Below are 14,696 nucleotides of genomic sequence, written 5' to 3' on the forward strand. Positions count from 1 at the left end.
CACTGCTGCTCTCTGCAGGTGGCCCTTGACCACCCTTGTACCCATGTTGGGGTTCCCCAAATGGCTCTTCACTTTGCTGTGTTCCCCCCCCCCCCCCCCCCAAACAGTGATTTGGAGTGCAGGAGCTAAGGATGGAGTCCATCACACCCCAAAAGGTGCGGACATGAGGTGGGGACCCTCAAGGACAGGGCTGGCAGCAGTCCATGAAGCCAGGGAGAGTGATGGCCCCTATCACTTCCCCAGTCAAATGGAGTCCTGCTACAGCTGCATGCAAGTGGTAATAAACCACGGCAGCTTGTGGCAGCCTACTGCCCATCTGGGTACCATCAGCCTGCCTCCTGCTGCAATGCAATGGGAGCACCCCAAGGGCACAGCTCCCACACACCTATGGTCCCCAGGTGGACAGTACCCTCCCTGCCCCCAACACAGGGGTGAAGGAATGGCGACATGGCCTGGGGGACAAGGGGGAGGTCTGGAAGAACGGGCAGCGGGCACTGAGGCTCAGCCCCATAGCAATGGGAATTGTAGGGCGGCCGCGTCGTGTAGAGGGGCGGCAGCCCCCATCCCACACCCCTTCACGCTGCCCTCGCTGGGGCCACAAAGGGCCATTAACGCCGCGTGAGATGGAGCTCAGCACCCGCAGACCCCCCCCGGCTCCATCCCCGCCGCCCCGCAGCCAGCCACGGGCGGGCGGCACCACCGCGTGGTTCGGAGCCGGCACTGCAGCACTGCAGCTCCTCAGACCCTAAAACCGGCCACGGCTTCGCGGTCAGCCCACGGCTGCCTCCCCCGTGCTGGGAAACAACCCGAGTGCGGGTGGCGACACGGGGACAGCCCCCAGCAGCAGCCCGCCCCGCACCGCCCCAACGCCAGCACACACGGAGCCCGCTGAGCTGAAGCCATTCATTGTGGGGTCGGGCAAGGGGGGTCCCGCTCCCCCCATGCTCCCACCACCCCAATCTCACACCACAAATTTGTTCTTCGTGAGGGAACCGCTCTTGGTGGCCGTGTCCGCGTGCGCCTGGTACCCGATGGCCACTTTTTGCGACAGCCCCAGGTGCTCCTTGTAGATGCGCCTACGGGAGGGGGGGGGAAGGGGACAGAACGGGAGCATCACCCACCCAGTCCCAAAGCCCACCTCCCCACCAGGCCCTGCTCCGTAGAAGGGAATGAACTCAGGGCGAAGCCACGGGAACAGCCCCACCACCACGGGTCAGCCCCACCAGGAGACGCCCCGCCCCTTCCAGCCCCCAGCACCGCATTACCCGATGTGGGTGACCCCCTCCCGGTTCTCCGCCTCCCGGGTCCAGATGGCGATCTTATCCCCCTTGGCACGGATGTTGATGACGGCCCCGCACACCTCATCGCTGTACTCATCGAACATCTCCCCGATGAGGCACAGGAGCTGCGGAGAGGGGAAGGACCCCAGGCTGGGCTCAGGGCCGCAGCAGGGGGATGTCGCTGCCCCGACCCGGTACGCACCGTCTCCAGCCAGAAGCGGTCCAACTCCGTGTGCCTCTGCTGTTTGGCGAGGGTGATGAGCCAGCGCCCACCGCGCTTGTTCTGATTGTCCTCCCACATGGGCTCAATGCCGTCCTGGGACAGAGAGGGAATGCTCACAACAGCCAGGGCCAGCTGGGGGCACAGGGATGGGGTCAAAGCAGCACCACGTGCCTCACAGTATTGGGGTGCAGGGCTGTCAGACCTTGAAGAGGGAATAGTCACAGCCTGACGTCAGCTTGCTGGCCAGCTGGATGTGGGTGTACAGCCTGCAGCAGAGACATAGGGAAAGCAGTGAGAGGAGGTGCCCCATGGACACCCAAATCCCCCAACCTCCCAGAGGTGGGATGGCACTCACGCCCAGAAGTCCTCCACTGTGCTGAACTTGGTGACCAGGCGCAGGTTGGCCTGCCACATCTTGCTCTTGTCATTCTTGAAGAACCACAGGGCCCACCTGAAGGACAACAGGGCTGTCAGCTGGTCTGGACCCCTCTTCCCCCCCAGACCACCACCTGGTGCTGGGATGCTTCCCACAGCCAGGACCCTGTACCTGTTATGCAGTGGGTGCTTCCCCAGGCTCTCTGCCACCTGCAGCTCCTGCTGCTGAGCCCTGCGCCTGCGCCGCTCCTCCTGTCTCCTCTGGAGAAACAGCATAGCCACCCAAATAGGGGCACAACCCCACAGACCAGAGCTACAAAGTGCTTTCTGCTCACCACAGTCCCATAGGAACCATGGGACCAAGACAGCACTCACCTGCTCCCCTGAAGCCATTCCAACCAACACAGCCCTACTCCAACCCTGTGCTTTTAAGGGCTATCAGCTGGGTGGGATAAGGGCCCTGCTGCAGCTGGGGAGAGGGTGTGGGGCCTGTAGGGAGGGGGCAGGGCAGGGGCAGGGGCAGCAAGTGGGGATGTAGTGAGATAGGACAGGACCAGAATGTGTTGATGGGGTTTGGGGAGTAGGATGGCAGAGGGATAGGTTAGAATGAGGGACAGGGATGGCATGGGGTAGAAACAGGGAGCAGTGGGGCAAGGGATGGGATCAGGAGTAAGGAAATGGTAGGGAGACACTGGATCTGTGCTGAAAGGTGCAGTGTCAAACTGTGCCAAACTGTACCATGGCTTCACCTTGGCCACAGTCAGCCCAGCACTGCCAAACTGCGGTGCCAAGCTGTACCAAACCATGCCAAACTGTTGAAAACCATGCCAAGATATGCCAAAATGTGCAGGGCCAAGCCAAGCTGAACAGTGCAGAACCATGCCAAACGGTATTGAGCTGTGTTGAACCATGCCAAACCGTGCAGAACCATGATGAGTTATACCACAGTGAGCCCAACTGTGCTGAGCTGTGCCAAGCTGTGCCAAACTGTGCTGTGCCATGCTGAGCCAGACCGTGCTGAGCTGTGCAGAAACGTGTCCAAATGTCTCAAACTGTGCCGAACTGAACCATGATGAACCATGCCTAAACATGCCAAGCTGTGCTCAATGCTGCCAAAGTGTTAGGAACTGGGTTGTGCCCGAGCCATATCTAACCCTGCTGAGTGTCACAAGCTGTGCCAAACCTTGACAAAATGTGCCAAGCCAAACTGTGCCAAACTGTGCCGAGCCATGCCAAGCCACACGAGGCTGTGCCGAGCCAAACCATGCCTAATGGTGCCACGCGGTGCTGAGCTGTGCTGAGCCACGCCAAACTGTGCTGAACTGCAGAGCAGCGCCTGGCCACCCTCGTACATCACTACGCGGGGGCAGTATATCTCTGTGCACGGCCCGGTTCGGCCCGGTTCGACTAGGCACGGTTTGGCGGGGCACGGCTCTGCTCAGCTCGGTTTGGCACGGCTCGCCTCTGCACGGCACTGCACGGCACGGTACGGCTCGGCGCGATTCGGCACGGCACGGCTTGGCACGGCCTGGCATGGCTAGGCACAACTCGGCACGGCTCGGCTCGGCACGATTCAGCACGGTTGTGGTTTTTACGGCTCAGCACGGCTCTGCCAGCCCTGCACGGCTCAGCCCGCACGGCGCGGTCTCCCCCGCGCATCACGGCGCATCACGGCGCAGCGCAGCGCAGCGCGGCTCCGGCACAGCCGCACTGAGCCCGCCCCGCCGCAGCCCGGCCCGGCTCGGCCCGGCCCGCGCCGCGTCCCGCCCGTCCCCGTGTGCCCGTGTGCCCGCCACCGAGCCAGGTCGGGCAGTGCGGCGGGAGCGGGAGCGGGGCGGCGCGGGTCGGGGGCGGAGGTGCGGGGCGGGGCGGGCCTCAAGGGCGCGGGGATGCGCGGGGCGGGCGGGCGCCAGGCCGGGGTGAAGCCGTGCGGCCTCTCCCCGCAGAGCCGCCATGGAGGTGTTCATGAAGGGCTTGTCCAAGGCCAAGGAGGGAGTGGTTGCCGCCGCCGAGAAGACCAAGCAGGGGGTGGCTGAGGCCGCCGAGAAGACCAAGGAAGGGGTCCTATATGTCGGTAAGGGCCGGCCCGGCCTGCCTGCCCCCCCTCCCGTCCTTGCATCCTCCCGCATTTGCCCTTGCATCCTCTCGCCCATCCCCCTGCTGTCCCCACCTGTCCCCGTAGCCCCGGCTCTTTCCCCCCCCCCCGCCCCGGCTGCACCGGGGAGCTCCGTCCGCAGCTCTCTGCCCGCGGAGATGTGGCGGAGGAGGGCGCGCAGGGGTGGGACCCCGCGGATGGGACCCCCGCGGCTCTACGCCGAGGACACTCTGGGGCTCAGCGGAGGCGCCGCGGGGCTGCGGAGATGCTCGTGCACTGCTTGCGGGGAGCTTCGGTGGGATGCGCTGAGATGTGCCCGGCTTGGAGCAGAAATGCTGGGGATCCGTTTGTCCGTGCCGGGAGAATCCGTGCCCCGGAGTACACACGGGGGAATGGTGCAGATGGGCTGCGGCTTCGGGCTGCTCGGAACGAGGTGCTGCCCCATCCCACTGGGCGAGGGGTGGAGCGGTGCCGAGCGGGGCTCGCCGTGCCCGGGGCGCTGCCCCAGGAGGGGTTCCCGGGGTGTCCGGAGGCCCCGTCCCGCAGAAGAACCGTCCGGACCTCCGGGCTGCCCCGTGCAGCAGCACAGCCCCCGTCCCGCAGGAGGGACCCGCCGGCATCCGACACCCCTCCCGAGCCTTCCCGTGGGCTTCGGGGAACCGGGGGCTGCTCAGCGCGGGGCGCTCTGACCCCCGTCTCTCTCTGTTTCCACCCCCAGGGAGCAAAACCCAAGGCGTGGTGCAAGGCGTCACCTCAGGTACGGTCCTTCCTGCCCCCGGGCGCGCGGCCGTGCTAACGGGGTCGGGGCTAAGCGAGGGGCTGATGTCACCCGGCTAAAGCCACTTACATAACGGGGCCCGCAACACAGGATTTGCGGCTCCGCCCGCACTCCGTGCCCAGCTGCAGAGCCGCGGCCCCGGGCACGCAGGGGGGGCGGGGAGTGGGAGCCCGTTCCTGCGCCTGAAGCGCCATCAGCCCCCCCGGCCCCTCTCTTTGGCTCGCGAGGCACTGACGCGCACCCCCGGCTCCCGCAGTGGCCGAGAAGGCGAAGGAGCAGGCATCCCAGCTGGGCGAAGCGGCGTTCTCGGGCGCCGGCAACATCGCGGCGGCCACGGGGCTGGTGAAGAAGGAGGAGTTCCCCGCGGACCTGAAGGTGATTCGCCCCCTCCCCGCACACCGCTGCACCGCCCCCGCCTCGGCGGGGACCCCCCGGTGGCACCCGGCGCGCTGCCGGAGGGTCCTCATCGGAGCGCGGCCGGGGCGGGGGGGACGGACGGAGGGTCCCCCGCGTGGCGGCTGCGTGCGCGGCTGCTGCGGACGTGTGCGTGCGTGGATCCCCGCATGGCGGCGCGGGGCCCGGCGGGGCGGCATCGCCGCGTTGCGCCGCGAGGTGACCTGACAGCTGCGGGAGCGCTGGGGCGGGAGGGGCGGCGGGTTCCGCTCGCTTCCAGCTTAGCCCAAAATAGCAGCAGCTGAACAAATGAGGCCACGGCACGCACCGCCGCCGCGCGGGGGGATCGGCCGCCCTCCTCCAGCCGCTCTGCCCGGCCTCGGGGAGGGGTTACCCGCCCCGCCGGGGATGCGGGATGTTCCGGCAGACCGAGGGGGGCTCGAGGCGCCAGCACGCGTCTCCTGCCTGGGGATGAGCATTGCGGGGATGCGCACTTCCACAGTCGCTTTCCTGGCCCTTCCCAGCTCGGTGCGCTGCCGTGAGCACGGGGTGCCCTGCCAGCGTCCCCACCTCGCCGCCTATCATTTCCATCCTGGCTGTATCCCACCCCATGTGGGCATGTGGCTGGTCCCTGCCAGGTCCCTCGGGTAACTCCTCCCCGAGAAGGAGACCTTTGGGGGATGCATGCGTGGAACTGACCGCTCGCTTCACCCCCAGGCCGAGGAGGTGGCCCAGGAGGCTGTGGAAGAGCCGCTGGTTGAGCCGCTGCTGGAGCCGGAGGGGGAGAGCTACGAGGAGTCCCCGCAGGTGAGGGGACAGGATGGCACTGCAGGGGATGCGGGCTGTGCTCAGCGCCCTGGTGGCATCGCTGTCAGGAGCAGAGCAAGGAACCTGCCAGCTCCCCAGCACCCAGAGCAGGGAGCCTGGAAGTCGGGCAGGTGTGGTGCTGGGGGGCACAGGAACTGTCCTAGCTGGGCTTTCTCACTGCTCTTTCCTTTCCTATCCCGCAGGAGGAATACCAGGAATACGAGCCAGAGGCATAATGGAGCCCTGTCCTTGCCTCTTCCACCAGCAGCACAACGAACCGCCGGTAGCCCCCTGCTCCTCCCCAGCTGGCCCCGGCCAGTGCCCACGTGCCAGGGAGGAGCAGGGTTGCCCCTGCCCCGTTCGCTCACAAGTTCTTCCTCCAGTTCCGTTCCAAGGGACCATGTCCATGTCTCCGTACCGTGTCTAGCAGTGAGAACCCGCTGTGTCTGAGCCCTGCAGCCCCAGCGTGTGCCCAAGCCACGGGCACTGCCCGCAGGGGCTGCTGTGTGTATGTGCGTGCGTGTGTCCGTGGTGCCCGGGCTTACAGCTCTGTCTCCCTCCCAGCGCCGTAAGCCCCGGCTGCGTCCCGGTGTGTCTGTGTGTGTACAAAGCATGTTTACCTGCGCGCGGGCTGCTGTACATTTTGCTTGCATGCGTGTCCCCGTGGTTCTGCTCTGGTCATCGTGGAACTGTTTTTTTTTTTATCTATCTATCTATCTATCTCTATCTATGGGTGGACGGGTCTTTTGCCTTTGTGAGCCCTTGGTGTCCAAGCCTGCTCCCCAGCCTGCTGGGTGGTGACGGTGCCCGCACCCTCCCCAAGGTCCTGTAGTGCTGACGCTGTGTTGTGACGTGGCATGGATATCCCCCCGCCCTCGTTGCTGGATGTGCAATACGAGTGCAGCTGCCAGTGACACAGCTGCCACCGTGTCCATGAATAAAGCCAACTCTTGTCTGTAGCTCCCTGGTGCTGGCTGGGGGGTCCCTTGGTCTGTTCCCCGCTTTGGTGGTGGGGGTGGGTTTGGGGAAGAAAGAGGGCAGGGCTGGGGAGGGCCGTGAGAGGCTGTGAGAGCAGGTCCTCGTGGAGACCAAACTCTCCTTTCTGCTTGCTGCTGCTGGCGCAGCGGACAGCACACTGTGGCTGAGCTGGGGACGCAGGCAGCATCCCTGTGCCACCTGTGTATGGGAACTGTTGAATCACGGCCCGAACCTCTGATTGACCACCTGAGGAGAGCACTGAGTCAGCCCTGGGAGCACAGGTGAAGGCAATTCAGCCGTGTGACTGGAAGGGATGGCTGCATCTCTCCTAGACCCCCATTTAAGGTCTGACTGCCACTGGGGAAGGATCTCTCTCTGGAGGTTCCTACTCTGTCCTGCTCCCCCTGGGGCACTGGGGGTGTGGACGTTACTTGTGTCTCCCAGCTGCAGCGTGACTACCATGAGGGCAGATGGCTGCCACGCACTGTGCAGTGCTGCCCCAAGCATCAGGCCATCCTGTGCCCACCCAGGGGATGATCTGTGCTCTTTCAGCTCCCATGAGGCAGGGCCCCAACCCAGCCTGGGTCCCCAGCCATCCTGCAGCCCCTTGGCTGCAGCACAGAGTGGAGAGGTTGTGCAGAGCCTTCCCCCACTGTACTCCCTTGCCAACTTTACTGGTGAACTGAAGCTTGCAGCAGTCAGCATGGACACACAACAGGTTTGCTGATGCCTGCAAATCCCTGCCCTGGCTCTGCTCCCTGTGTCTGCGCCAGCTGCAGCAGCACCTGCAGCACCCACCAGGCACTGCTGGGCACGTTATTAAACGGTCTGAGATAGGGCCCTCCCTAACATTGACAGGGCTGGCTCTCTAAGCAGAGTCTGGGAGCGCAGCTTTCAGAGTGGAAGTGGATGTGGGCAGTGGCTGAAAGCATGACAGACTCTGCAGGTTGGTGTGGGAGGCTGGTGGCACCTCCTGAGCCAGCTGGGCTGTGTCCCCAGTGCCAAGCTGGGACTGCTGCAGGAGTAGCCTCTGGCACACTCAGCTGGCCTGGTGGCTCTGCAGTGAGTCTGCAGGAGAAATGCAGCCCTGCGTGCCCTGTCTCAGCCAGGCACTGCCTTGGCCCCACTCCAAGCTCACCCACAGCAGTGTGACACTGCAAACACTCAGCTGTCCCACAGGCTGCCCTTGCTGGATGAGCAGGGCCACTGTGATAGGAGCACTTATAGCCATGTGGGCTATGGGAGGCAATGGGACAGCAGGGATCTCCCCTCTGGCTTTGTCAAGCCACTGCTCCAGGCTGTGCTGCAATGACTGCAGGAGGCAGTAACTGGACTCCTGCTCGAGGTGAGGCAGCCATAGCTAACGTGGTTCAGGTTCTTCAGCCACTCAAAGAGGGATGCAGTCACCCCACCTGCATTCACACAGATGTCCTGCCATGGGCAGTACACGCTCTAGCTTTGCTGCTTAGAATAACCCTGAGACCCACGACTGATCTGGGGGTATCAGCCTTGGGTAATGCCTGCCCTCAGGGACAGTCCTGAGGTTGCTGGGAAAGCTAAATCCTAGAACTGCAGTGTCTCTGACTGGACACCAGCTGCTGTGATGCTCCATGCAATGTGACATGGTTTACTGTTGGCCCATCAGCGACTGCAGGACATACTGATGATGGCTGCAAGCCCTGTGGTCTGCCATTGCCTACAGACAAAACCTGGGAGGGTACAGAAGGGAAAGCAGCAAGCTGAGCTGCTAGGATTCACTCAGGAGCTGGAGCAAGTTAGGAAGCAACCGAGACAGCACCATTAATGTTGCCTGCTGTCAGGGCCTGGCAGAGCCAGGCTGGATCCACATCAGTGCAGCTGACAACACCATGTGGCCCTAAGAGCCATGAGCCTGCCACCTCCCCGTGTGTTTGGGGATGGACATATTGGATGACAAGTACATCTCTTCACAGGAATATGCCATGTGCTTCTTGTGTAGTGGGGCTGTTGGCTGCTTCGACAATGATCAGAGAGCTCAAGCAGAGCAGACAAGAACAGAAGAAATGAAAGGAGAAACCAGGGACAGGCTCGTTCCCTGCTGCCATTATCCTCCCATCAGGTCACCCCTAGGGGCAATGGTCTGAGTGCTTGCCTCCTCACCAGAGCTGCTGGGGGGCAGCAGATGCTCAGCCCTCACATTTTGCACAGGCTGATTAATGGCTCAGGCTGCAAAAGGCCTTGGCTGTGTCAGAGTCCCAGGTTCCAGCATGCCCTGTCCCTTAAGTTCCCTAGAGCTCCCAGCAAAGGGTGGAAGCTTGTTTCTGTAGCGGTTCCCTGCTTTGCTCACTCTTATCTGCAGCCTCTGATTTTCAGTGTCAGTCAACACAGTGACTCCCAGTACCTCCAAGGATATCACATTCTCTGCCCAAAGGAGAGGATCTGGTAAAAGAAAGACTGAGGATGCCAGAAGAGCCAGCCAAGGTCACTCAGTGATCCTTGCTCCTGTCAGCAAAGGGAAAGGCTTGGGCTTTCCTCTTCCCCTCAGTTACGTGACCTGCCACCTCTGCCTCACTTTCTGTCCCTCTGGCACAGTGAGTGAGTTGTCAGTGCAGTGATGAGATACCTCCCTGGTTGTGGAGTGCACAGAGTGAAGCTATAGCTGGGCTGATGTCACTTGCACACTGTGGTGCGGGTCTCCAGGTGACACTGGCCCTGCTGTGAGCACGTGGCACGGGCAGTCTGTACCTTTGCTTGTACCAACCACCACCCTGTGCTGAGAAAACAGGCTGGGCTCAACTCACCTTCTCACAGTCTTCTAGCTCCTTAGGGCTGATCCCAGTGTGGTTGTAAGTGGCTGAACCTATCTGTCTTCTCAGCACAGATACAGCAGGCTCCAAAGTGGCGCGGGTACGATGTGTGCACCCCCACATTGCCAAAGCCCTGCAGCAACAGGGAGCAGGCAGGGCTCTGGGGAGAGGGAAGTCGTGGGGGCAAACACTGAAAACTGACCCTCTGATGACAGATCCCTCCCCAAGAACTTAAACTGTGAAATGGAAGTAGGAACCCTGATCTATCAGCCCCTGGTGAATGCACTGGCTCAGTGCAGAATAGGAGCTGTCAGGACAGAGGCTGCCTTGGCGAGTTACAGGATTGTGAAAAGCAGACCCTGTGGGACAGGGGCTTCCAGCTCAGCCTGCTTTCATCACCTCCAGTGCTCCTGGATGTGATGTTCCAAGCACGGCACGCTGTTCAGCTTCTGAGAGCTGATCTCAAAAGGAAACAGATGCAGTGAGAATCAGCCCATTGTGCAGCACCTAGGCACAATCTGAGCAGCCCTCCAGCACCTCACATTGACGGGTGCTGGAGCGCCAGCATGAATGAGGGCCATAGTGGTAGCATGGTTCTTATTATGGGAACAGATGATTTTGTACTTTCTGCCCCAAAGCGCTTGCTAGCTTGCTGCAGCTCTTAAAAGCAGTGCTGTTTCCTAAGGCACAAAAACCTCCAAACGAGCAGAATGTTACACACAAGTAGCCAAGGACTCCATCTTTCTCAACCTCTGCCACATCAGCCATCAGGGGGATGTAGGGGAAGGGCAGGAATGAGAAAGGCAGGATGGTGAGCAGCAGTCTCAGTCCAAAGCCTCCTTCCCCACAGCAGGGAGCTGTGATGAGGGGTGAGCGTTCAGAGGAAAGCACCCCGCTGCCAGCTCCTGGTGCTGGACTCAGATGAGACTTTAGCTTTGTGCCTCTGTTTTTTTCCACCTCCAAAGAGCAGTGAGCTCAGCGGGATACGCAGTCGGCCAAGCTGCAGGCAGTACGGGTGGTGAACCGCAAGCGTTAGGGCAGCAGTGGCTGGCAGAGAGCAGCAGCTGCTAGAGTTGCAGCAGGGGGAAGCACTTCCCCGCAGCTGTCAGCAAGCCTTGGCTGCAGGGGAGGGAAGGCCCTTCCTGAAAGCAGAGGGGAGGAAGCAGGGCTGGCCCTCTGAGCTCCCAGCCAGCTGCCTTCAGGTAGTGCCTGCCTGGGCACCCCAATAGATGGGGGCTGCACCCACAGTCAGGGTCTTTGCAGTGGGTAATGTGGTGTGGAGGTGCCAGCTCTCTCCACCCAGTCCGGCAGAGCTCAGCATCCTACCACCTGCTCTCTGCTAATGCACACACCAGTGTCAGTCACAGCTTCCATTTTATGACTGTTTTATACTGGATGGCTGCAGAGAAACGTTGGAAATGTCTGCGCAGTGTGAACAGTGCTGCACCCCTGAACCCCTGTGTGCAGCATATCTCAAACATTGCTCACGGGAGTGCCAGCTGCTACTGCAAGTTCCTCTGCTCAAAACCTCACAGAGGTTTCATTTGTAGGAACGTCTGTTGTGCAAACAGGGGATGGGCCAGCGCTGGAGACCTGGTATTGAGACCCCTGCATGTGCACAGCAGGTATGGGACATCTCCTTGTGGGACACTAACAACAGAGAGTGTGCTTCTGAAAGGAGAGAGGATGGTAGAGGACAACCTCGAAGTGCAACCACCAGCGTGGGTCAGCTCTCCGTGGTATGGATCCCCTTGCAGGAGGGTAGCTAAAGGCCTGGCCTCCCAGGGTGAGGAGAGATTCAGGACGATGTTAGGCAGCACTGCAGCGCTGCAGCTCTCAGCTGCTCTCAGCTCTCAGCTGCAGGAGCTGAGGCTGCAAGTTCTCACATGAAGCAGTGTTAGAAAGATGCCAAGGAAGTGTTTTCTTTCAGAGCTGGGCTGCATGCTTACCCGCAGCACAAAGGTCTCGCCAGGCAAGCAAGGGCTCGGGCCGTTGCAGTCCACATCGAGCATGTTGGTGACGTTGTTCTTGATGCCATGCAGCATCCTGCACCCAGTGGTGGAATGTCAGCCATGGACCCCTCCCTGGCTGATGGACTTCTCACTTACACAGGCCTGGGCATCCTGTGAGGCTGGTTAGGGAAGAGCAAAAGTTAAGGTGTCCCCTGGTCCAAATCCTCTAGATAAGCACCCTTAGTTAACAAGTGTGTTTCCCAAGCCTCAGCTTCCCTCTCCTAGCCCTAAGCCTCAGTTAAACTAGGGCAACTCACTGGCAAGGGTCCCTGTGCACAAACCCTCCTAGCACTCACAGCGTCCTGAGCTCCAAACCAGCAGTGTTGGAGTTTACCTGCTACCCCAGCATATGGGTGTAGGTGTCAGCTACACAGGACATCTTCCATTCCCTGGTACTGACATCAGGGACCAGCACATCCGTCCCAGGCCCTGTGGAGGTGGAAAATCTATCAGTTCCTGCCTTTGCAATTCGACTACTTTGCTCCAACCCACGGCGTGTGTCCAGCCAGATGGTTTCCACAGGCTGGCCGTGTTCTTGGGCACACTAAAGAGTGTGCATCCAAAACCTGGTGCTGCCCATAACTCAGGATGCTCCCAGCTTCAATCAGCCATTAGCATCCTTGGTTTTTGCAGGGTCTTTGCCACGTCTTTTCCCAACTTTCAAGAAAACAAGAGAATGTAAAGATTTATTGCCTCATGACTGGCACCTGCTGAGCTCTCTATCACACCTGAAGGTTGGAGAAACCTTCCTTCCTCCTTGCAACTGCGAGTGCCAGCAGGAATCAAGGACAGTAGCCAGGCCAGACTCTGACCAACAGCACCTACAGCACAGCCTGAGCCAGCTCTCGTTGTGCTTGGTGCTGCAGGAGGCCCTCCCTGCTCCAGATTCACAACTGAGGTAGAGAAAAGCGGTGAAGTGACAGCAGAGGAGCAGGGCAGTGACCAGTGCTGATAGGCAGTGCCTGAGCAGTGGTCCCTGTGTCCTGCCCAGCCAGGCAGCTGCTGTCTGCCCCCTGCCTGCAAACCACACACTTCTTACACGATGGGGACACAACCACTCTCACCTATACGTCCCTTTTTGTCCATCTCTGCAGTAAAATGCCTCATTGTTTTCTCCAGCTCTCGTTCCTTTTAGTGCAATAACACTAAAACACAGTTGTGACTACAGGCCTCGAGCTATAGAGCCCTTCCCTGCCTGTACGCAGCACACCCTGCTGCCTGCAGGGAGTTAATTCACAGCAGCTGAGAGCCCTCGCTGTATCAACAAAGAGATGTGTGATCTCCTGGTCCCTCTGCCCCCTCCCCTCTCAGCCCATCTCTGATTTGCACCTTCCCCCAGCACAGCATGAGGCACGGGAGCATCTCTTTCAGCATGTGTCTGCCCGCATGCACTGAACCATAAATCAGAGTTCGCCACCCCTCTCCCCCACCCCGAGCTGCTTTTCACAGTGGCTGGGTGAGTGTTACTCACCACAAGCATCTTCCCCCCGCCTGTCAGAGTGCATCACTGCGACACACAGAGAGGAAGGGCTGTGCAAATGGAGCATGAGTTATGGGCCGCCAGCAGGGGAAGGAGGGGGTGAACTCACGGAGCGTTTCCCGGGATCAGTCTCCACATCCCCCACGGCACCCCCAAAAGGAACACCTGGAGGAGACCCGATGAGGCGGTCCGATGTTCCCTGCCACACACAGCTCCCTCCTGACGCCGCGCGACCCGCGTGGAGCAGATCCGGAGCTGGGGCAGGATGCGGGCGCTGAGCCTGTCAGCCACCAGCAGGCAGAGCTGGATCCATGACAACCCAGAGCCTGCATGTGAGAAGCACAGTGCCTGCCGCTCCCTGCTGAACGCGAGCGTCCCGCAGCCCGGTGCTGCATTCTGCAAGCCTTGCCGTCGCACAGCTGTGCCCAAAGGAACATCCTGCACTCCTGGGGCCCTCCTGGTTTTTCAAAGCTCCTAACGAGCTTTTCTGACTCACTGTACCACAGCCCCATCCCGTGCCAAAGTCACCGCGTGCTCGGCATTCCTTTTGTACTTCTATGTGCGCTACGGCACATTTGTGTGGCATTAATGCAGCCGGGCCTTTTACTTCACCGACACCGATTGAACTGCTGAAACGAACCCCTGGGAAAAGAGAGAGAAGAAAGGCAGAGTGCCTGCCGTCCTGCCACCAACGGCACGGAGGAGGTGGAGGAGAGGCTTTGAGTCTCCTGAAGCGGCAGCGTCTCGTCACAATAGGCGATCAGACATCATTCAGCTGGGCTCGTTCCTCCAGACAGCGATTTCCTAACAAGCAGCCGTCCCGGTGGGCACAGGGCTGCTGTGGGGAGCTCTGACAGCACAGCACAGCACAGCACAGCGCCTGCTGAGGGATGGGGCTGAGCCCCCTCGGGCTCTGAGCAGTTGTACCGCTGCAGGGCAGGGTTAGGGTGTGATAGGCCCTCAGGGAGCACGGGGTGCTTAGGGTAAGGAGGCAGAGGGATGTAGGGAAGGCCACACGCTGACAGCTGCAGGGGGCTGAGGGGGAGAGCGGCAAAACCAGCACTGGTTTTGCCCCAGCCCCTCCATTGCCCCACGGAACTCAACATGGCGGCTGCACCCGCTGAGGACTGCGCCGGAACAAGCAGCTCTCTGATTGGCTGAGCCGTGGCAGGATGGCCACCGGAGGGCGCTGCGCAAAGTGGCTGAAAGGCTTTCCTGATTGGTTGCGGCTGGGGAAAGGGGGCGGGGTCTATGGTGGGAGGAGGGGCGTGGAGTGGTGGGGGCGTGGTGGGCGGAGCCAAACAGGGTGGGGCAACTTGGGGGCGTGGCCAGGAGCGGGGGCTGCAGAGCCACATGGCTGGGGCAGCGCGTGGGGAGGGAGCCATGCGGGGACGCACTTCCAGACCTCCTGCTGGCCCCGTGCAGGTACCTGCAGCTCTCCAGCTGTGCTCCGGGTCCTGCCTGCGAGCCCCAGGGCCCGGTACCGGAG

At 61.2% G+C, this 14,696-nt stretch overlaps 2 protein-coding genes across 7 annotated transcripts; one reads left to right on the forward strand and one right to left on the reverse strand.

The window, feature by feature from the left end:
* Positions 1-762: 762 nt before the first annotated feature.
* Positions 763-2,281, reverse strand: EIF4E1B (eukaryotic translation initiation factor 4E family member 1B). Of its 5 annotated transcripts, XM_046900491.1 has the most exons (7): positions 2,254-2,281; positions 2,051-2,139; positions 1,859-1,954; positions 1,706-1,769; positions 1,483-1,596; positions 1,266-1,405; positions 775-1,076 (listed from the first exon to the last, which is right to left on the reverse strand). In XM_046900491.1, exons 1-7 carry the CDS (start codon positions 2,269-2,271, stop codon positions 962-964), a joined length of 636 nt encoding a protein of 211 aa, XP_046756447.1. In that variant the 5' UTR covers positions 2,272-2,281; the 3' UTR covers positions 775-961. The 5 variants fall into 5 exon arrangements, with proteins under 5 accessions (XP_040503216.1, XP_040503214.1, XP_040503215.1 ...); XM_040647282.2 differs by having other exon boundaries at positions 763-1,076; positions 2,051-2,281; XM_040647280.2 differs by having other exon boundaries at positions 763-1,076; positions 1,266-1,596; positions 2,051-2,281.
* Positions 2,282-3,262: 981 nt separating this feature from the next.
* Positions 3,263-6,910, forward strand: SNCB (synuclein beta). Of its 2 annotated transcripts, none has more exons than XM_015293731.4 (6): positions 3,263-3,364; positions 3,825-3,952; positions 4,692-4,730; positions 5,008-5,126; positions 5,862-5,951; positions 6,155-6,910. In XM_015293731.4, the coding sequence occupies exons 2-6, from the start codon at positions 3,832-3,834 to the stop codon at positions 6,185-6,187; spliced, it is 402 nt and encodes a 133-aa protein (XP_015149217.1). In that variant the 5' UTR covers positions 3,263-3,364; positions 3,825-3,831; the 3' UTR covers positions 6,188-6,910. The 2 variants fall into 2 exon arrangements, with proteins under 2 accessions (XP_015149217.1, NP_990002.1); NM_204671.2 differs by lacking the exon at positions 3,263-3,364 and adding an exon at positions 3,648-3,682.
* Positions 6,911-14,696: the final 7,786 nt, after the last annotated feature.

This window comes from Gallus gallus, chromosome 13 (assembly GCF_016699485.2).
Source record: "Gallus gallus isolate bGalGal1 chromosome 13, bGalGal1.mat.broiler.GRCg7b, whole genome shotgun sequence".
In the NCBI taxonomy this organism is placed as follows: domain Eukaryota; kingdom Metazoa; phylum Chordata; class Aves; order Galliformes; family Phasianidae; genus Gallus; species Gallus gallus.

Coding starts and splice junctions, on each gene's coding strand:
- EIF4E1B (XM_040647278.2), bottom strand. CDS start 2,271: ATGGCTTCAGGGGAGCAGGTGAGTGCTGTCTTGGTCCCATGGTTCCTA. Junction 1,770..1,858: donor ACAGTGGAGGACTTCTGGGC/GTGAGTGCCATC, acceptor TCTCTGCTGCAG/GCTGTACACCCACATCCAGC. Junction 1,597..1,705: donor GTGACTATTCCCTCTTCAAG/GTCTGACAGCCC, acceptor TCTCTGTCCCAG/GACGGCATTGAGCCCATGTG.
- SNCB (XM_015293731.4), top strand. CDS start 3,832: ATGGAGGTGTTCATGAAGGGCTTGTCCAAGGCCAAGGAGGGAGTGGTT. Junction 3,953..4,691: donor GGAAGGGGTCCTATATGTCG/GTAAGGGCCGGC, acceptor TTCCACCCCCAG/GGAGCAAAACCCAAGGCGTG. Junction 5,127..5,861: donor AGTTCCCCGCGGACCTGAAG/GTGATTCGCCCC, acceptor CTTCACCCCCAG/GCCGAGGAGGTGGCCCAGGA.